General features: G+C 36.7%; 1 protein-coding gene across 4 annotated transcripts in view; it reads left to right on the top strand.

The window, feature by feature from the left end:
- NUDCD1 (NudC domain containing 1) overlaps positions 1-15030 on the top strand; it is a 41848-nt gene extending 26818 nt beyond the window's left edge. For all 4 annotated transcript variants that reach the window (XM_027905754.1, XM_027905758.1, XM_027905755.1 and 1 more), the window contains exons 5-10: positions 2943-3128; positions 5331-5538; positions 7490-7634; positions 8952-9077; positions 11210-11369; positions 12482-15030. In XM_027905754.1, the coding sequence (XP_027761555.1) occupies positions 2943-3128; positions 5331-5538; positions 7490-7634; positions 8952-9077; positions 11210-11369; positions 12482-12774 (1118 nt within the window). In that variant the 3' untranslated portion in view covers positions 12775-15030. The remainder of the gene's footprint in view (positions 1-2942; positions 3129-5330; positions 5539-7489; positions 7635-8951; positions 9078-11209; positions 11370-12481) is intronic.
- The last annotated feature ends 6695 nt before the right edge of the window (positions 15031-21725 follow it).

Here is a 21725-nt window from a genome sequence, read left to right as displayed (position 1 = left end):
CCTGCTGGCCACACTGTTCTTGATGCAGGCCAGGATGCCATTGGCCTTCTTGGCCACCTGGGCACACTGCTGGCTCATGTTCAGCCTCCTGTCGATCAGCACCCCCAGGTCCCTTTCTGCCTGGCTGCTCTCCAGCCACTCTGTGCCCAGCCTGTAGCGCTGCAGGGGGTTGTTGTGGCCAAAGTGAAGAAATGCTTCCTAATGCCCAGTCTGAACTTCATCTGGTGCAGCTCTGAACCATTCCCACCCATCCTGTCACTGGATACCAGGAAGGGCTCAGCATTTTCCTTTCCACTCTCCGTCCTTAGGAAGGCTGTAGAGAGCAATGAGGTGGCCCCTCAGCCTCATTTTCTGCAAACTAGACAAGCCTGAAGCCCTCACCCACTCTTCATAGGACATTCCGTCCAAACCTTTCACCAGCTGTGTTGCCCTCAATGGCTTTATCCATGTTTGCTGCTATTGAAATCTTGGGTGATGCCAGTATTTCTCAGAGAGCCAGAAAGCCACATGAAACTGACTGCCTTATGCTTTTGTGGCCAGCTCAACAAGAAAAAGAAACCTCTTAACATTACTGGCTATAACTTAGAAGGAAAACTAAATCAGTAACACAGCCAGTATAAACTAAGACTGTTGCTTAGTGAAAGCAGTAACACAAATTTTTATTATGTTGTCTAATACTGTACATTTTTATGAACAAATTCTTTTTAACAATGTGGTTTTTTATAACTTATGACAAATAGTCATGGAACTCATAGATGTGGATTTAAAAATCTTTCAAAATGGTTTGCCAGTTTTCCAGCATTTCCAAGGAATAGACAGAATTTTTGAGATTATTGTCAGTAGAGACGTAAATAACAAGATTCAAAGCAAACTGAAGAGAAAATTAAGTTTTGAGTTAATTTAAATAAACAACTCAAAAATCAGACTGATATATGAACCAGTCTCAAAGATAAAACTGTTTTGAGGAATTACAATTCTTTTCATCCTCTTCCATCAGTAGTTGCTGTGCTTAACCTTTCTTGAAACTTTGCCTGCGGGTTCAGTTTATCAAATCATATTGTGGTAAGAGTTAAGTAGTTAATCAACAAGCCATTTATTAAATTGCCAAAATCTGTGATTCATCAAAGCAAAGCCCTAAAACATAGTTATGTCTCTTGACACTAAAAACTTGGAGAGTCTGTGTTGTGTGTGGTTGGCCAGACAAAGTAATCACACCCACCACTATTGTATTACCTAAGAACAAAAAAAATGGAAGTATGAAAAGAAATCAGAATGGAGGCAGTGGTTAGGTCTTCACATCTTGTGCAGTACTTAAGAAGACTGTAACAAAGGTATACCCTTTCAAACTTTGTTATTTTCTTTAGCTAACCAATGTTTTAGGAATCCTCACTGTAAAAGCTTGAAATTAAGAGCCATCATACTGCTTTATCAGGCTAAGGAAACGTGACATTAGCTTTCGTTTGACCTTCTCTATGAAAAAATCATTTGGTATGAACTTATCAGAAAGATCATAAAGACTTACTCAAAACTTTTTGAGGTGTTGATGATTGATTAGAAATACTCTACAATTGGTTTTGTCACACAGCAGTAAGCTGTGAGATTGTAATGCCTTTTAACCAGTGAGCAAATGCTGTAGGAGAGACATACAAACTAATTTGTTATGCTTCAGTGCCTGGTTAGATTCTGTCAGTTAAATACCAACTCATTCACAGAGTGGCTGACTTCCCACTGCAACAAAAACATGCTCCTTTTGGTTATGTATCTAAGTCAAAGTAATTTGTTAATGTTTTAAAGCATGTTACCCTCTTGCTTGGAACCTTCTGATTATATAGATCTCTTACTCTGTCTCTAATTAGAATTGTTGAATCTCTTCAGTTAATGCTGCCCTTCCTCCAGTCCTGCCAGAGCTTCTAAAGAGTGGTGATTTAATTAACACCAATAAGTACTGGAATTACATTATAGTCCCGTTACTAACCTTTAATCCACTTCTTGCTTAGCAAAGAAGGTAACCAATTGAGAGGATTTAAATTATACCTAGTTATCCATCAGCATCCAAAGGAGGGCAACGAAGATGGTGAAGGGCCTTGAGGGAAAGCCACATGAGGAGGGGCTGAGGTCACTTGTCTGTTCAGCCTGGAGGAGACTGAGAGGAGACCTCAGTCTACAACTTCTTTGTGAGGAGGAGGGGCAGACACTGATCTCTTCTCTGTGGTGACCAGTGACAGGACCCAAGGGAATGGTCTGAAGTTGTGTCAGAGGAGGTTAAGATTCAACATTAGAAAAAGGTTCTTCACCCAGAGGGTGGCTGGGAGCTGGAACAGGCTGCCCAGGGAAGTCAGCACCAAGCCTGACGGAGTTCAAGAAGCATCTGGATGATACTTTCAGGCATATGGTGTGATTCTTGGGGCTGGATGGTTGTCCATGAGGACTCTGGGGGCAGTAAGATTCCAATGGAAAAGGAATAAATGTTGTGCTAGAACCTGTCACTTTACTGGTGTTTGGAGTCAGGAGTACACGTGTGTCAGAGCACAGTAGGGAATGACATGGTCCTTGATGCCACTAGCTGACATCTGGGACCTCCCTTTGAGAGAGCAGTGTCTTAAGAGTTGAGGAATATGGGCATTTTCCATTATGAGTAAAGTATTCCCACTAGCTATTTCATTGTTTCTCAGGTTTGTACAGCAGCTTGAAAATTATTTGGTAAACTTGTTTGTACAGAGGCTGTGCTGGGCTAGCTGTGATCAACAAGGATATCATGAATAAAAAAGGCAATCTTAGAATAATCCAATATTTAACAAACTCATTGGGAAGTAGAAATTTCCTTTTAAAATACAGTAGTGTGATTTAAGAAGTAGATTTGCATAGTGTTTTTAAGTGTAATGTGTTTCTCAGATATAATTTGTCTTCTAGAAAAATATTACCACTTTTTTTTTTTTTAATAGGTGTTCATAAATATGAAATCATTAAAAGGAGAGTTTTACAAGGAAAATCAGTCCCCCATTATGCAGCAATAGAGCAAAGTGGAGATGGTCTTATGATTGTTTCCCACAAACCATTCAAATTTATGGAAAGTGAAAGTGACAAATTAGAAGAAAATGATGATACAAAAGTATTAAATGAAAAGAAAGGTAAGACTCATCTGGCAGGTTATGGTAGGTTGCTCTCTTCTTTGTCTTAGAAAATATCTTGTCAGTTTAGCATTTGTTTGGAAACTCTAGCTATAAATGTTTGTTTTAATATCTATCTTCTAGACAGATTGGCGCTTTTTTTCTGTTTGTTTGTTTTTTGCATAAACCTATATGAGGTACTTTTTTGGAAAGGCGACACAGAATTTTTCTGTCTTAAGGAAAAGACTGTCTTGGAAACAGAACTGTAGTAAGTATTTTGTAGTAGTTGGATTGGTAACACCTAATTTATACATCTGGCTGAAGTACTCAAACTAAGAAATCCGTCTTCCTAGATGGGAGGAGGGCATTGACCCCCTCAAACTGTTGTTCCTAAGAAAGCTTTTTGATATGTAATTTACTCCTGCCTAAAATTTAAATAATAATTTTAAAAAGCCTTTTCCTTTTTCAAAAATGAGAATCCTGTAAAATACTATCTTTTTTCCAGTGGGAAAGCAGTTCAGAAAAAAATAATAATTTCAACAAAAGGCATCCATACTTTATTTTCTTTGCAATCAAAATAAAACTAAATGTCTAAAAACCTATTAATAAAGTTGTTTATTCTTAAGTATGACTTACGTTGTATGTTTATGTAGTTACATTGTATTATCTTGGGTTTTATTTCTGCTTTTGAATATGAGGCATTTGTTAATGAACAAGTCCTAACTTGGAACACAGTACAAAAAGATCAAATTTCTGGAATGCCTTAATGTTGCCATAACGTTGTACATATAAATTTGAGGCAAAGGAGTTCTTCAGTGGATTGAGCACCATAATGCAATGTCTATGCAGCTGTCACCTGCATTAGCTAGTTCAGTGCTTTAAGGATTTTAAGAGCTTGAGTTGTGGGCTGAGTATGATTAAAAAAACACATTTAAGAGCACTATATGGCTCTTAACATAGCTCATTTCATGTAGACATACAGTGTTACCCAGAAATCTACAATGTGTGAAATACGCTTTGCAGCAATACCTTTAGAAAACTTACCATGGCACAAAAATCTAATGGTAAAGAAAGTACTGAAACCTGAACTCCTAGTTTAGAGGGAAGTCTAATATCTCTCCAAGGGAGCATTTGTCTTTTGCTAGACCTAAGGTAGGCTCTAATTTTAGTTGCATGGTTATATAAAATTGCAGGCATAAAAGACTTTTAATATCAGATACAATCTATATCCATATTCAGAATTTTGAAGGCTGTCATGTCTCAGATACTAATAGTTTCTGGGAAGTATAATTGTAACACCTGTGACTTATCCATTGCAAACATGAAACTCATGGCAGTGGGCAACAGTGCAAGAGTCCTTCCAGTGTCACAGTTGCTGGTACGAAGCTTAAATTAATAAAGCCTCGCGTTGTGTTGTGACAACTTGAGAGCTTCCAAAGGGAGCCAGTACTGTACTTTTTCTCAAAATAGAAAGGTCAATTGTACAGGATTGCTCTTTAGAAAATGTATTCATCTGTTTCTGTGACCAACTGTGCACTACCCACTCAGGTTGTCATAGCCTTCCTTTTGTATAAACGTTTCCCTTAAAAGGCCACTTCTAGTAGTTTAATTGTAAAGATAGACATCAGACAGATTCTAGACCAAGTAGAAAAAGTCAATCACTAGTTCTGGGCAGACAGTTTTATTTCATCTCCATTAGCTGAGGCATTTTAAGACTACTTGGTCTTCCAAAATCATTTCTGTTGAATAGGCAGCATGACCTCTGGCAAAATATGTAAGAAAAAAGTGTTCACATCTCTGAATGGCGTATACATCTGAGCATTCAGTAGCTTGTAAGTACCACTGTACCCGATGTCTCTTCAACCAGATTATTAATCATTAATGTTTCAGTGTATTTAAGTAGATTTTGGCTATCAATTTTGTAATGCTACAGTAAACTTGAGAGTAATAGTTAATACCCATTGTATAACTCTACCAGCATATTTGAGTATAGACATGAATATAAATTACTTTCTAAATGAGGGACACAGACAAACTTGATAGCTAAAAAAGTGTTTCTCCATTTTATGATCAGAATATATTTTGTGCACATTGTTCAGAGTAAAAGTTAATTTCCACTCTTTCACAAAATTCCATATGCCCCAGCACTGTATGCTGTGGGATCCAGTAATCCTTGAATCCTTATAATCTAATTTGTATTTTCCTGCATGTTTGCAATTGTAGACCCTCTTTATTACTGGCAGCAGACCGAAGATGATGTGACAATAACAGTTCATCTGCCTCAGGACATCACTAAAGATGACATAAAAGTACATTTTTCCCCTGATAACATACGTGTTACGCTGAGAGACCAGCCTCCTTTGATGGAAGGAAAGCTCTATTCACCTGTGGACCATGAAAGCTGCACATGGATAATTAAAGAGAACAAAAGGTATTGTATATGATTTAGTTTTCCTGTTGGTAGGAACTGATTTCAGAGTATATACCAGGGAATGGGCTCTTTTAATGCTATACCCAGTGTCCCTTCTTGCAAGAATCTGTTTCCTCTGCTGAAAACAGTTCACCGCTTTTGCAGTGCTCTCTCACATTCTTTATCTAATTGTGGAAGTGATCCTCTCCTTTCACATTTAACTTTCCAGGAAAAAAAACCAAAACACTTAAACACCAAAATGTTAAACATAGATTTGTAAGCAGAGTCAACTTGAATTTACCTTGTTGTTTGTGTTAATAATTTCTCTTTTTACTTCAATTTTCCACAAACAAGCTTTTTTAGTAATAATGTAAGAAATTCTTTAGGTTTGACTTATAATTTCCTTATCATACTTTCCTAATCAATTATACATTATGTAAATTATAGACAGTGAATCTGTGTGAACCTAACGTGCTGTAGACCACAAATAGAACTATTCATGCTTTTATTTGAGAAGTAAATTTTAGTTTTCTTTCTGAAATAAAAATATGAAAGAATGGAAGGGGGGGAATAATTCAGATGTCTCTAAAACATAGTCAGATTTTTCTTTTGTGAGTTGTCTAGTTTTTGTACTCTGCCTGGACTGGACCATCTATTCACTCAGCACGCTGGTCTGGCTAACTCAGAAAGATATTCACTCTGGTAATGAACTCAACATGTACATCACCAGTTGATCCACTTAACACTTGATAGCTGTTTATCTACAGCAAAGGCCACCCTTTCTGTTGAGATCAGGTCCCCAAAAGGTTAAATGTAAAAAACAGTAATTCTCCAGAAGAATTATATGTTTGTATATAGATTATACTAATACTGTATCTTAAACTTCATGACTTCATGGTTGTTGATTATTAGGTATCATGCTGAAAAATAGCTAACTCAATTTTTTTATTCAATCGAGTGAGTGATATTGTATGAATCTCAGGCTTACTTTAATGAGAAATAGTAATACCATATTTCAGTGTAATTAGTTGCACTCGGTTCTTAATGTTTGTACTGAAGTGTCACTATAAATCTGTTGATTAAAAGTCTAAAACTTGCCCTAAATGTCTTCTGTAAGTGTGCTATTTCTAATACCAGTGAAATGGCTTCAGAAACTGATTCAGGGTCCACCAAATAGTTGTTGCTATGATGCAGTAGTTAGTAACTTAAAAAGTTTTCTGTCAGAAACGCTATAGCTGTTTTTGCTGGAAGCCCTAAAAGTGTATCTAAAAACTGAGTGTAATAAAACTTAACTTTAATTTTATCATTACATATGTGTGTTTGTCTAAAACAGTATTTAAATGGAATTGCTGTGTTGGTGCGTGGGCTAAGTGTCTTATTTTGCATTTAGTTAATTAGGTATTCCTAATAATTAATGATTATTCTCTGTTGAAAAACTATTATTCTGTTGGGGTTTTTATGTTACATAAATCTTTATTCTTCTGAGATATTATTTTAGATAATAGTATATATAATTAACTGTTGTGGTATTTCTGAGGTCTCTTAAAAAAAATATTTTTGTCCTAGATATTATATAAATGTAGGGCACACTTAAGTAGTTCTAGAAATCACTACTTGTGTTTCAAATAAACTGCTGTAGTAAAAGTCTGGCAGTCTTTGAAAAAATTGCTTTAAAAGTGTTCTCCTACTATATATGAAGTATTTTAATGAGTCTGCTTCAGGGGAAACTGCATTTACATTGAAAACTCTGAGATTTGTGCTTAGGCTTTTAGAAATCAATCCTTGGTCTGTTTTTCTTTAGAATATTTTTTGTTAGAATGGTTTATTTTATAATTTGAATGCTAATGGTTTCTGTGATTTTCATTATTAATTCAGTTTGAAGAGAAGTGCTCTAATCTACAGGGTTTTTTTCCTAATCTGACAAATGGATGTAGTGTTTTCATGTGCTCTTTCTCTTCTCTTTACATTTTAGTTTGGAAATTTCTCTAATTAAGAGAAACGAGGGATCCCGGTGGCCAGAGCTAATACTTGGTGACACAAGAGGAGAATTCATTATGGACCCTTCCCAATGCTCCGAAATAGCTGAAAGCCTGATGCATCTGACTTCTGAAGTAATGGTAAAGAGTCGAAAATCATGCATTCAAAATTCTTGTACATTTGCATGTTGTCTTTTCTTGATATCGTTATTTGCAGTTCATTGACCTGGTTCATTAGTTCATTTACTGTTCAGACTCCTAACTACATTCATTTTTAATTGAAACTGTTTGCAAACAAATGGCACTAGAGTTGCAAATGTATTTTGAGCAGTAATATCATCTTCACATGGGACTCAGTTTAGCTTACATGATGGAGTCTGTGCACCAAACAGGAGCCTGATTTAACATTGAAAATAAACTTTGTTCCCACCATTTAGGATGTGGCAGTTTGTTTTAAAGCAGTTCATTTGATTTTGGAGGCTGTCTGTTTCTTGTTCATCAATAGGTTACCAATACTTTTCTACTGACTTCCTAGGGATACTGTATTTGACCTGCATACTGTGAGTGTAAATGACATGTTTAAAAGGAAAATTTAGGAAACCATAAACATGATTCATGAACTTTCTGGCATTATTGTTATACAGGAAGTCTACTTAAAACAAAAGAAAATGTAATTTTTAACTGCTGTTTGCTTGATACTTCCCCTCTTGGTTTAATTAGAAAATGGCATTTCATCTAAAATTTTTGAAGTGTGATTCCTTGTGGTTCTTGATATATTAGTTTTGGATTATTGTTTTTTTCAAATAAGGCTGAAAAGTGTTATTCTGTTTAGTACTTCAAATTGATTTCTCTCCTTGCTCCCTCTCTATTTGTGAGCAAAAGATTGTAGTATATCTTTTGACTTCAGTTTTATTGGGAACTTCAAATATCTTTTCTTTTGTACCCCATACTGAGGTTAAAGTTATGATTTTTTAATCGTAGTTTTCAGTTATTTTAAAAAAATTAAACATATTTGAATAAATTAAAATTATTAGTAGTAAAGCTAAAAGGAAGCAAGTATTTAGAACTCCTTACAAAATTAATTAATCCACTTTTTTAATAGCATTTTCAGTAGCAGAGTGAAACAAGCTTACATTGCTGTACATTTACTGAATGTGCATAGGTTTTCAGGGTTGTATACTTTTAGAGAAGGGAATTTATTGACCATGTTTGAGTGGCTTATGTACCTTTCCTCAAACTGAAATGGATTTTATTATACCTACCACTCATGCTAACCTCCACAGCAGAAATAGTTCTAATTATTTTGAATAAGTACATAATAGCTTAATATTTCAGTATGTATGGATATGCAAATGATTCTTCCAGTTCTATTGATTTTTTTTGTTATGGAAAGGGATTTTTTTTTCTCTGTAGTTTGGATTTTCAGTGTAGTCTGAAAATTCATTGTCCTTATTTCAGAATCCAAACCCTGAAAAAGAAAAACCACCTTGTAATGCTCAGGAATTAGAAGAATGTGATGCTTTTCTTGAAGATGGCGCCAGCCTGTGCAGATTTGATGGTGATACCTTGAAAGTCACTCATATAGTAAGTACTGCAAATTATTACAGAAATACTTTAAAGTATTTTTATATGCACGTTGAATTCTATTACCAGTACAAAAATTGCAGACTCCTGAAAACACATAAATTTCTTCCAGAACATCATATCACAGTAGCAACAGTAATTGTCCACCTAAATGTGTTCTTCAATGTCATTTTAATATAAAAACAAGGCTCCTTTTGTTCTGATTTAAAAATACATATACTTTCACAAGTCAGCCATTTGAAAAAGCAAAATTATGTCAAAATAATTATAACAAAAGGGTCTTTTTCAGTAGCATAACATTCTTTAGATAGCTTATTTAGCACTTTTCTTAGTAGTTTTTCAGATAGCCTGGTAGAAACTTGACCCTTCTTACTAAGAAGCTGGAGCACAGATCACTTTATGATACTTCTTTGTCAATCACACTGAAAATAACAGATTGTAGACAAAATGCTTTAACAGTAGGCTTGATCTGAACTGTAAGCAGCCTTGAGTAACAATAAAATTAGAACTTGATCTGGTCCTCTGGCTAGAGTGGGAAACAGCACAATCTTATGAAAACATTACAAATCAACTCGTCTTGTGGTTCTTCGGTTTTTTATTCAAGATGTTTCTACTAAGCTTGTAATAAACATTGGTTTTGCACCCCATCACTACTCTGTGTCACATAAAGTACATGTAGGGATAACCTGTTTTGTACAGGTTATATATCATAGTTATAGGATAAGATTTGATCCAGTTCATAATTTTCTGTTTCGTCTGAAAAAGCTAGAGAAGTCTGAAGTCTCAGAGCTTGTTTTGTTTGGGGCTTTTTTCTTCCTTTTTTTTTTTTTTTCTTTTTTTTGATCTCTTGCCTTTTTTTCTTTGGCAGTACGGATACATGGCTCCACCAAGAAAGTATTCTGCTTTGTGGATACAGTATGGCAGACTTGTCAGTAGATAAAAATCTATTATTAGTACAAGGACATTTTACAGAAACTCATTTCAAAGGGGTTTTAGCTGTTTAGTGATACACCAGATACAGCAGGCATAAGTAGAAACAAGAGGTTCAAACTGAATAAAAGGAAAAACAACCATTGTTGTGTCATGGATTGAGTTGCCTATTAAGTTGTGCAGCCTCTATCCTTGAGGTTCTCAAGCCCAGACTGGATACAGTCCTGAATAACTCAGCCTAAACTACTGCTTCTTATTCTAAAGGGTAAGAAGTTTGTTCCCCAGAGACATTTCTGAGATCAGGAGGAACATGAAATCACGGGATCAAGAAAGGCTGCTTTCTAGCAGGCAGCAAAATATTATGGAGCAAGTTTGAACTCCACAAAATGTTTGTAAACAGTTTTTAAAATGGGTGGCATAAAAGTAATTCAAAGGTTAATGTGTGTCAAGCATTGTGGGCAAAGGACTGTTACTGTGGATAGGAAATTTTCGTTTCAACTTCATCTATGTAAAGTTGTGGTTTTGGTCCTTGTTGGAGTGTATAGGAATATGAGTATTTCAGTATATTTTTCAGCTTAAAGAAATGTATTTTCATTTTGATTCAGTTCTTCTTTCAAGTTGTTTGGGTTTTTTCTTTGTTAGCATTTCAGGGGCCTGTTCCTTCACAAATGTGGCTGGTACAACTTTTCACCCACAACTCCTACAAACATATTTATTGAAGAGTATGCCAATTTGAAATTTAGTAATTATTTGATTGTGACTAAATTAAAAATGTTGACAATTCATAGTTTTAGTATTGTAACTAATCCTCGTTTCAGTGCTTATCAGCTTTTACCTCAGAGGGACAGTATTTTCTTCCAGGTTGGCATTGCAGAAAACCAGATGTGATTAGAGAGAATCTTTTCCTAACAGGTTGCAGGTTAAGATCCTCTCTCCTTGAAAATCATTTCTGCACAAAACACATTCCCATTTGTGTAGTAGACATAATGTTTCTCTAAATATTATCCCAAGGAACTTAAGTACATCTGTTTGAAATGTGTTAGGTACCTGTGATGTATTGAGCTATTGACCAGCGGGATGCAGCGTAATGTATTCAAACATTTGTCAACTAACAAACATGAAACTCTTGATCATCTAACTTTAGCATATGTGTAACAGAACCTGCTTTTTATGCTTTGAATTAATATTTGTTTTATTTTCAGATTAATCTTGGAAGCAATCAGTATCTTTTCTCAGTTGTTGTGAATCCCAGAGAAATGCCATGCTTCTGCCTGAGACACGATGTTGATGCTCTTCTCTGGCAACCTCACTCTGACCAACCAGAGAACATGTGGGAACACACTGCAACTTTTAATGCCTTAGGTAGGAAATTAACTTCTGTGTCACACACCTGAAACTTTTCTACCTGAATCCTTTTAGTATGGCTTCTGTTGATGTTTCTCTTACTTAAATCCGAATTGGAAATTACTGAAATTTGGTTGATAGCTGCATGGTAGCTTAATTTTAGACCTAAGAGATCATAGAAATAAAATGTTTATGCCCTGGAAGGAAAATAAGCCTTTTCAGACCATGTATAGAATGCAAGCACAGAATGCAAGCACAGTTAAAATGAGATAAGTGAACTTGAATTAGAGACTTGGAAAGCACAATCACCACGTTAACACCCACACAGAAAGCATCAGGGAAATAGCTTCAGTTAATTGATTATGTGTCTAGGTATATGTAAACTTAAGATGTTTTCAGAAGAGACCTCCAGATTTTTACTCTCTCATTGTCCCATGTCATAACCATTGCCATGCATTGTTCAATGAAAGTGAAGAAAATAACCTTTCAGAAAGATGGTAGATCACATGGCAAAAATTGTGTCTCAGGTCTCCTTACAAAAGTCTGAAAAGAAATCAGTCTGAAATAAGTCTGATTGCTAATAGAGTCCTGTACTGAAAGAGGAAAAGGAAAATTTTTTCCTCCTGAGTGAATATTAACGGAAATTACAGTGTGTTGAAAAGTAACTAATTTTTTTCAGTCAGTTCTAAATAGAAAACAAATTTTAAGTGTCTGTTCAAGATTAGAAAGGTTCAGAAATCTTAATTTTTAAATGTAATTATACACTGGGAGGTGAGGGGAGAGAAAAGAGTTATTCTGCTAATATTGGGTCAAGATTGCCGTTATGGACCATATCTGCACTTTATGATCCTGCTGAGAAACCCTGTGGGGCTTTTATCTAGCTGTACATACATTTGTGTCAAAAACACCAGTTAAGATGATGTACAGAAGAATTGTATGTTGGCATTAAACTGGTTAACGTGTTCCTCCAGAAACTGTTGCCTTATGTAATAAGAACATATATCTTCTCCTTGTTTTGTTGCTAACTGCATATTGTTTTTTACGTTAAGCTTGGGTTTGTATCAGCGAGTTAAAGTGCTGTTGAAAACAATATATTACTTATCCCTTCTGCTTGATTTTGGGCTACACAGGTTATGTTCAAGCATCAAAGCAAGACAAGAAGTTCATGGCTTGTGCTCCAGATTACTCCTATGCTGCTCTTTGCGAGTGCTTGCGACGAGTTTTCATCTATCGTCAGCCAACTCCTCTGGCCACAGTTCTCTACAACAGGAAGGAAGGAAGACAAGTAGGACAGGTTGCTAAGCAGCTAGTAGCAACCCTGGAATCAAATGATCCTATCTTAGGCTTTCAAGCTACAAATGAGAGATTATTTGTTCTCACAACAAAAACCTTGTTTCTAATAAAGGTGAACTCTGGAAATTAATTATTCAGTGTGCTCTGCTGTAGTTTGTGTTAACAATTTGTTGTAGAACTGGATAGGTAGATGATCTGACAGATTCAGTGCAATTTGCTGAAATTCAAAAAGGGGATGTTTTACAGGGGAACCAAATTTTTTCATTAGAATTTGTCTGTAAGATAGCGGCAAAGTTTTTCGACTTTACTGCCACTGAAATAAGCTTTTTCAGAGCTATGGGAAAGTGTCTTCTGCATCAACAGCTTTGTCTAAGCAATTGTCAGAGGCTGCTACTGCACTTGTGATTAGGTTTATGCACTGTTTGTTCCAAGTGACTTTGTTTGCCATACTTCTGAGTTTTGAGAATTCAATTCTGTTTTTAAATGCCACTGTTTACATATGAAAAAAGTAGTCAGATAAAGAGTTACAAGCATATGATGTGCAAAGTAGAATGTATCATTAAAAGAAACAATCCCCAATTCAAATACTCTTGACCAAAAAACTGGTTTGATATTCTGACATTCGGTAGTATTGAGTGAAATGTGAATGAAATGGATGGAGTGTTACGTATCTTATACAGGTAATTAAGTGGAGCAATTTCATTGCATATGCACATTTTAGATTATTGGTTTGGGACTTACTCGTACTTACAGTGAAATCTGTTCACATTTTTAAGAGACACTGGAATACCTTCTAGAAGCTTTTTACAGAAGCAAAGTAAGGGTCAGTGTATAGCTGGCAAATACAGATGGAATGCAATTAGTTAAGATCTGGTTATACTCTCAGTTGTGCCATTTTCATTTGACCTTGTACTTCATCTCAAGTGACTCATTTACAATGAGAAAATGGCTGACAGAAAAGCACCAGTTTTGCAAAAAGCACCAGTATTGTAACCCGGGATGGGAAACTCAGAAGTGCTACTCCTGCCTCTGATCCCACTGTAAATGCTGTGTTATTGCTTAACCTTTCTGTCTGTGATGCACAAGTCCAGATGTGGTATATTTGCAATGTAAGAGGACTCAGGCCAGTGAGAATACTTTGGTTTAACAAACTGCTGTTGTTAATTGAGTTGAATAGTTGTGTCTGAAGACGTTTGGATTTGTTTTCTTTTCTTCAAATTGGCATTGTCGATACATTTAAACCAAAGGGTGAGTTGTGACAGCTCCACCCTGGGTTGGGTTTTTTTTCATAGTTTACTTAAAACTCTGTAACAAAGAATGCCTAATATATTGTGTACGGGCAGGAAAGCTGCTGTTGTCTGTGGTACCAAAGTACTGAGAGAGTCACAAATACAAGTGGCCTTTTAGTTTACATTTCTCTTCCAATATCATTTCAGAACTATATAAGAGTATTGAGAGAAAAGTAAGTGTTTCTTTAGTTGTGATTGTCTTTACTCTTCTGTAAATTCTCCAGACTTGTACTGATGAACTGATTAAGTAGTAAGTGAGAATTTAAGAGGGAGGCAAGCAGTTGTACCTTGCAAAAACCCTTCAAATGCAGAAACTTTCCAAGGAACCTGATTTTCCTTCTGCTTACTGTAGGATTATGTCATATATCTAATATTGAAAGGTTTTTCCTTGCTCTTTTAAAACTATCTTGGAAACACTTTTTCAAAAGACTTAGTGAATGTATTACCATTTCATGACTGTTTTGTATCTAAATTTTAATTGTTGGGCAACAATGTCAAACAAGGTGGTAGAATTCCTGCAGGGTTCTGTAGAAAAGATTTCATATAGCTTATTACTTTGCAGCATAAATTAAGTGCTTTTACATGTATATGAATATTACTTAGTAACCTGAGATTTAATCATTGTGAACACAGAGTTAAGGACGTGATATTTGAGAAATGAAGGAGTGAAGGATTCATAGGCAACATGATTTGGTCACCTTGGGTCTATTGCAGGAATCTTCAATACAGATGAGAATTTCAGCTTGCTGTGTCAAATTCATCTTGCTGTGAAGTAGATATCTGGAAACATGCTCTGCTGTCTTGGGCATCAGTGGAAACAAAGTCAAATAAAATGATTACCTCTTCAGAGATATATTACAATATATAATGACTAAAACTCACATTCTGCCCAAATGTGTGTCCATTTCAAGGGAGTTCTTGTTTACTTCTGGAAATAACTGAACACAGGGAAAAGGTTCATCCCTTTTTCCATGTTGCTCATCTGTTTGCAATCATGGTGTTCTCAAAAGAGAATACTCTTATTTTGCTTTCTATGAGAGTTAAGGATATTTTATTATTTAAAAGATTTGTTATCTTGAGGAACCTGCCATGCTGTTACAGGGCAATCCCAAGCACAAAAGCAGGCTGGGCAGGGAATGGATTGAGAGCAGCCCCGGAGAGAAGGACTTGGGGATGCTGGTGGGTGAGAGGCCGGACATGAGCTGGCAGTGTGCACTTACAAACCAGAAAGCCAAACATGTCCTGGGCTACATCACAGGAAGCACGACCAGCAGGTCGAGGGAGGTGGCTCTGCCCTGGTGAAAACCAGTTGCCCTGGTGAAACTGCTCTGGTGAAACCCCACCTGCAGTGCTGTGTTCAGCTCTGGGCTCCGCAACATAAGAAAGTCATGGACCTGTCGGAGCAAGTCCAGGGGAGGGACACAAATATGATCAGAGAGCTGGAGCACCTCTGCTATGAAGACAACCTGTGAGCGCTGTGGTTGTTCAGCCTGGAGAAGAGGGAGCTCTGGGGAGACCTTAAAGTACCTAAAGGGGGCCTGCAAGAGAGTTGGAGAGGGACTTTGGACAAGGACATGTAGTGATAGAATGAGGAAGGCTTTAAACTGAAAGAGGGTAGGTTTAGATTAGGTATTGGAAGAAATGCTTTACTTTGAGGATAATGAGGCACTGGAACAGGTTGCCCAGAGCAGCTGTGGCTGCCCCATCCCTTGAAGTGTTCAAGGCCAGGCTGGATGGGGCTTTGAGCAACCTGGTCTAGTGGAAGGTGTCCCTGCCCATGGCAGAATGGTTGGAACTAGATGGTCTTTAAGGTCCCTTCCAACCCAAACCATTCTATAATAACTAAATGGCTGCAAGCCCCTGGGATATACTCTCTATCAGCATTTCCATTTCTGTGTTCACTTACTTTTAAGGCTCATTTGTTCAGAATATCATGAGTAGGCTTATGCAAAGTATAGAATGTAGATATTTAAAATAGATGGTTTCCTGAGAACTGAGAATCATGCTTTGATTTTTCTAGGAATTTATTTCTTGAAATCTTACATTTTAAGAGACAGTTTTTCCAGAGGGGTCCCAATCACAATCCGTTTGCAGAATTTCTGAGAAATTATTTGGCTATTACAGATTTGCATTATTTGTTTTTACTACTCTTTTTCAGTGCTTTCCTTGGCTGCATGTTTGGAGTGCATCATATATTCTTCTACAACTTTAAATAAATGGAAAAAAATGTAAAATTTATGAATAAAGGGGGTTTTAATTATTTTAAAGGATTTATGTTAATTTCAAATCTGTATCCTTCCTATGCTACCGAAATAAAATAGAAAAATAGAAATAAATCCTTAAAGTTATGTTAAGGAGCTTTCTGTTAGGGCAAAGTTGTAAAGGGTGTCTGCTGCAGGACCTGTTGCCAACATGTGCACTATTGCACTCCTCGCTTATCTCTGTGAAATCTTCCTAATGTTCCATATCTGCTAACATACAAATTTACAGAGGTAGTTACTGGAGGGGGTTGATGAGTATGCAGACGTATTCTTGTTCCAAAGTGCACATTGCGCCTCTTATCCTGTGTCTTTTTTTGTGTGTGTACAAGACCCAAATGATATGGGCAAATCCTTCTAGGTGGAAGAGAAGTCCCCCACCTCAGCACAGGGGTGCTTTTGTGCTGGAACGTGAAGGAGATGAAGAAGGATGTGATTTGTGTGTATGTCCTGTGTCAAAAAGTGGCTCTTCATTAATGAAGCAGCAGACCCTGTGAGAGTAGAAATAAGGTTGAAGCTTATATTTTATTTCAGTTTTCTGTACTTGGTTTCAATAATGGACCACTAGAATTTTGTATTTTCCTCACCTTCTGTTGAGTTATGTTTTCACTTCTCATTATACCAGTTAGATGAACTTGAAGCCTGCAGTCAATCACACATTAATTTTGGATTAAAAATTTGTGCTGCCAATCCTATGTGCCATTTGTAATACATTTCTGGAAATCTGGTGGGATTTGTTTCTCCTTCTCCCCATTTTTATTTGTGCTATGGATAAAGATCAGCAAGGTCAAAAGACTTGACCAAAAGACTTGGCTGTTGCTTGGCTCTTCTACCTCAAAGACTATTTCAAACATTTCAAACTCAAGATTTAGTCCCTTTTGCTTGGCGAAGTATTTGCTGGAGTAACATTTTTTTGTTTTATAAAAGGTTTAAGCTACTCCTGAAAAAAAATTTTTTCATAAAGATATTTATGATGAAGTGTAGCTGGGTATCAAAGTACGGTGATAGATATAATTAACAATTTCAGAAGCAGACCTGGAAAATACTTGTCATAATCTTTACTAATCTAAAGCTCTAGGGAAAATATCCTTTTTATTTCAGTATGATTTGCAATCCAATTGGCAGTTGCAAAGAATTGTCAAAAACAACAGGAGAAAGTAAATTTAAAAAAAAAAATTAATCATTTTAGACTATCACATAATTCTTCATTATGCTATGATGACCCTATCTACTAGTGTATTCCACTAACACATTTCTTAGTGTAATAATTACATTCTGAATGTGCCAGAGTTGTGTGTGTGTGTACACTGGTATTTTCATCTGCATCTATATATGCACACACTTATATGTATCCATACTGCCTTAAAGTACTGGGGAGGGTGGGGTGGCTTCCAAGAGGAGAACCTTTTAACATTACTGACAGCAAAGCAAAGATTCCTTATTAACCTGTTCATGACTGTTGTGAAGCTTAAGTATAAATACTTTGCTGTATGCTAAAACATGGATTTACACTTGGGAGTAAGTTCTTGAATGTGAATAAATGCTGATTAGTAGTTCAAAGGCCCTTTGAATCTGCATTGCAGTGGTTTTGGTTTATCTTTTTTACTGTTTAGGTTTTCCTGTGCATGTTCCCCCACATCAAAATACAAACACCTGTAAGTCTGACATAAATGTGTTGCAATGTCATAGAAACTGCTTTTTGTGAAAACATCAGTCAAGAATCCTGTGGCATTTTTCTTCTGCTGAGGATTAAATATGATATATCTCAATATTTCATTATACACAAACTTAAACAACTCCAAGGCAGAGTATTGACTAGATGCCTCAAGTTGGCAGAAATGATGCAGGAATAATAAGCATTTATTTTTATCAAAAATAGTGATGTTTAGTGGGTAAAGAAATAAGATGCACTGAATACTAATTCAGTCACTTAAGGCACTAAAATTGGAGCTGATTGGCCTTTAATGATTTTTCTCTTTGAAGCTATTAGTTCTCCCTGTTTCATGTATTCCCCTCTAATAAATATAGAGTACCTTATGGTAATTTTAGTTTTAACAATTTATGGGAATGTTCTGAGTAACTGAGTTAGACTTGCATGTGGACTATCTAACATGCAGGCATGAGGTACGAGAGACACTAGGAACTCAGGCTCCTGATTTGATCATGGACTGGTGACCATCTGAACAAAAATAAAAACTGATGCTTTGAAGACATTGTCATTGCAATGTCAGATTCTAAAAAGAGTAAAAATATGAGAATCTGTGCAGAATCATCATAGGATCATAGAATAGTTTGGATTGGAAAGGACCTTAAGAATCATCCAGTTACAATACTCCTGCCATGAGCAGGGACACCTTTCACTGGACCAACATCCACAATTTCTCTGGGCAGCTTGTCCTAGTGCTTCACTACCCTCACAGTAAAAAATTTCTTCTTATTATCTAATCTAAACCTAGTCTCATTTAAAGCCCTTGTCCTATCAGTACATGCCCTCCAGCTTTCTTGTAGGCCCCTTTTAGGTACTGGAAGATGCTGTAAAGTCTCCCTGGAGCCGTCTCTTCTCCAGGCTGTATAACCCCAATGTTCTCTGCTTGTCTTCACAGGAGAATAAGCCTGCTTAGGCCAGATAAGATATACACAGGCTCCCTTTTAAAATCTTACACTCCACTCAAAGCAGTTGGATCAATCAGAAAGAGAACATTTCTGATCAAGTCTTCCTCTGTTGCCATTTTTATGCATTTTGCAAGGGTAAGTCATCAGCAAAACTGCCTGGATACTGGCGTGATTGGAGTCACTCCTTTTGTGCTGTTTCTTGCCTGATGCAGCTCCAGGTAATTGCTGCTGTCTGAAAAATTCACATGGATAGTAGTTAACAAGATTATTAAGCAAAAAGTATTTGCTGTTGTTACCATCACAGTTCTGAATCTCTTTGAATTCAATATGACATCTGATAAAATCTGCCTTTTCAGTTTTCTCATAAAACAAATGAACAACAAAACCCCACCCTGAACAAACAAAGAAACAAAAAAAACACACAAAAAATACCCCAAAACACCTAAAACTCAGGCTGCTTTATTGTTGCTTCACTGTTTTTTCTGGGAACTACCCAAATACCTTTTTTTTTCTGTTCTTAGAAATCTTTGTGCTGTAAAAAACAGATGCAATATCCTCAAAGTTTGATCCTGGTGTATCTTAATGCCATGGAGACAGCTGTGTATCTGCCACTGACTCAGCTGTGTTTCAGAGAAAAATTAGTGTAAATTACTTAAACTGCTGGCTGTTCCATTGGGAAGTGGGGGAAAAGTGAAGTCAGCTTATTTTTATGGGTTCACTCTGTCTGTTTACATGGCTGCAGTCTCTGAGATCCATGAAACTCAACATACTGGAAGGTTTCAGAAGCCCAAAGAGGGAGCTGTGGGCTATTTAGCACGATGTATCACTGTGTGAACCCATCTGATGTGTCTGTGCAGATTTTGGTGCTCTTATTCAGTTATCTGACATCACAAATCTATTTTCTATGATGCCAGAAATAAGTTAACTTGCTAACTGACTGGCTTACTACTTTGGAAGGAAAGAGCACACAGTAGATTCTTGGAGAGACATTTATATATCAAATGTGACAAATCAGTTACATGATTTTGACTTCAGGTTGATTAATGTTTACAATTAATGACTTCCCAGAACTCAAATTTTCTAGTGGAATTATTCACAGACTTGTGGATCAACATATGAGAACATGAATTCAGAACTGGAGATAATTAGCAGTTCTCAGTAGTATTTAATTTTCAGTTGGTTATTCTGTCTTCACTATGTGAACTCAGTTTCTTGAAACCTGCAAGAACTATTCCACTTTGCATTCTTTTGTTTCCTTCTCTATTTTTAAGGAGGAAACTTTTGTGCCTTCAGGTGTGGTGTGGGTTAGAGTTCCTGTGATGACAGCACAGGGCTCAGATTCAGAGAAATTTTAAAAGCCAGGCCAAGGAAGGTGTGTTGTTTTTTAAGATGTTTTGATTTTTTTCACATTAAAATACTTGAGTGGAAACAGGGTATATCATTGCTGCCAAGTGAGGAAATTATTCAGAGAAAAACAAGCATAAATTTTAAATAAATTGAGTATCATATGTGTTTATATGTATGAAAATGTGCACAGAAGATGAGGAGAGAAGAGAGCCATATGGTGGTGGGTTACAAATGGCTGTGCTGCTTAGGGAAATTAATACTCTAAGCAGTGATATATATGAGCCTGCTGGGGTTCAGATGTTCTTATGCTGGTGCTTTAAGAAACCAGCTGAATCAAGAAACAAACATTTGAAAAACAAAACACTAAGCCAGCACCAAGCTTAAAAATTCAGAGAAGAAGCCCTTAAAAAGGACTTATCAAAAAGGTCTGGGCTTCTGCTAAGACTGAAATACAAGTAAGATTAAAATGAGCTTGTTTATATATTTGTGCTGCCCTGTAGCTACAAAGTATGTTTCCTGCTGTTTACGTTTTTTTTGTCTTAGCCTGTAAAAATATTGTCCTAGATCAATATTAGCATATTTAAGTACTGAATCAGAGTAATTAATCAGAGTAATTAGACACATCAATCACTTTTGCTCAAAATGCGTGCTTTACCCCTTCATAAAAACTATAAAGGTTTTTCTACAGGATTCCTTTCTTTATTCTGTGTCTTTGTCAGAAGCACAAACTTTTATCGGGGAAAAAAATGCACTGGAAACTGCACAAAGGTAATTTCAAAGCAAAGATGTTTGGAGTTCTTTCTTCAGGACACATATCCATCTTATGAGGGATGTGTTTTACTTTGCTATTGGGGGTAATGTTCTCCCTGGGGGGAAAATGTTGAAACTGTTACACTACAAGGGTGGGAGCTGTATGGAGAATATTTCAGCTATTCCCCCAGCAGAACATAAACAGCCCAGCAAAGCTGTTTGGTAGTGAGTTCTTTGCACTTCAACCAAGACTTTGCAATGCCTGCGTGCCCTAATACACATGAACTGGACTTCTTCGTGTTGTGCTTTCCTAGAAAGAAAACAAACAGGCATGGTAAGCACTAATAGTGCATTGCATTGTTTGTTTAGGTTTACTCTGAAGGAATGTTAAAAATCACATCATAGTCATGTGAGAATGGAGAGTAGTATCACTAAACTTATAAAGAAATTTAATCAGATCTTAATTGACTGACAACCGTCAGCATTCAGTATCTCCATCAACCTGAGCAAGTCCAAGGCTTGAGCAGCCTGTTTCTCCAGAGGAATGCCATGGAGAGTTGTGTCAAAGGCTGCTAAATTCCAGGTAGACAACATCCACTGCCTTTCCCTCATCTACTGGGCAGATCACCTTGTCACAGAAGGAGATCAGATTAGCCAAGCGGGGCCTGCCTTTCACAAACCCACACTGGCTGGGTCTGATCCCCTGGTTGTCCTGCATGTGCCGTGTGATGGCACTCAAGATGATTTGCTCCATGGCCTTCCCCAGCGCTGAGGTCAGGCTGACAGGCCTGTAGTTCCCTGGGTCCTCCTTCTGCCCCTTCTTG

The sequence above is a fragment of the Empidonax traillii genome, unplaced genomic scaffold (genome assembly GCF_003031625.1).
Source record: "Empidonax traillii isolate 1590-97213 ecotype Southwest subspecies unplaced genomic scaffold, ASM303162v1 scaffold1200:size254552, whole genome shotgun sequence".
Taxonomy (NCBI): Eukaryota; Metazoa; Chordata; class Aves; order Passeriformes; family Tyrannidae; genus Empidonax; species Empidonax traillii.
The sequence above is the reverse complement of the archived record's forward strand: the minus strand, read 5'-3'. Positions and strand labels throughout refer to the sequence as shown.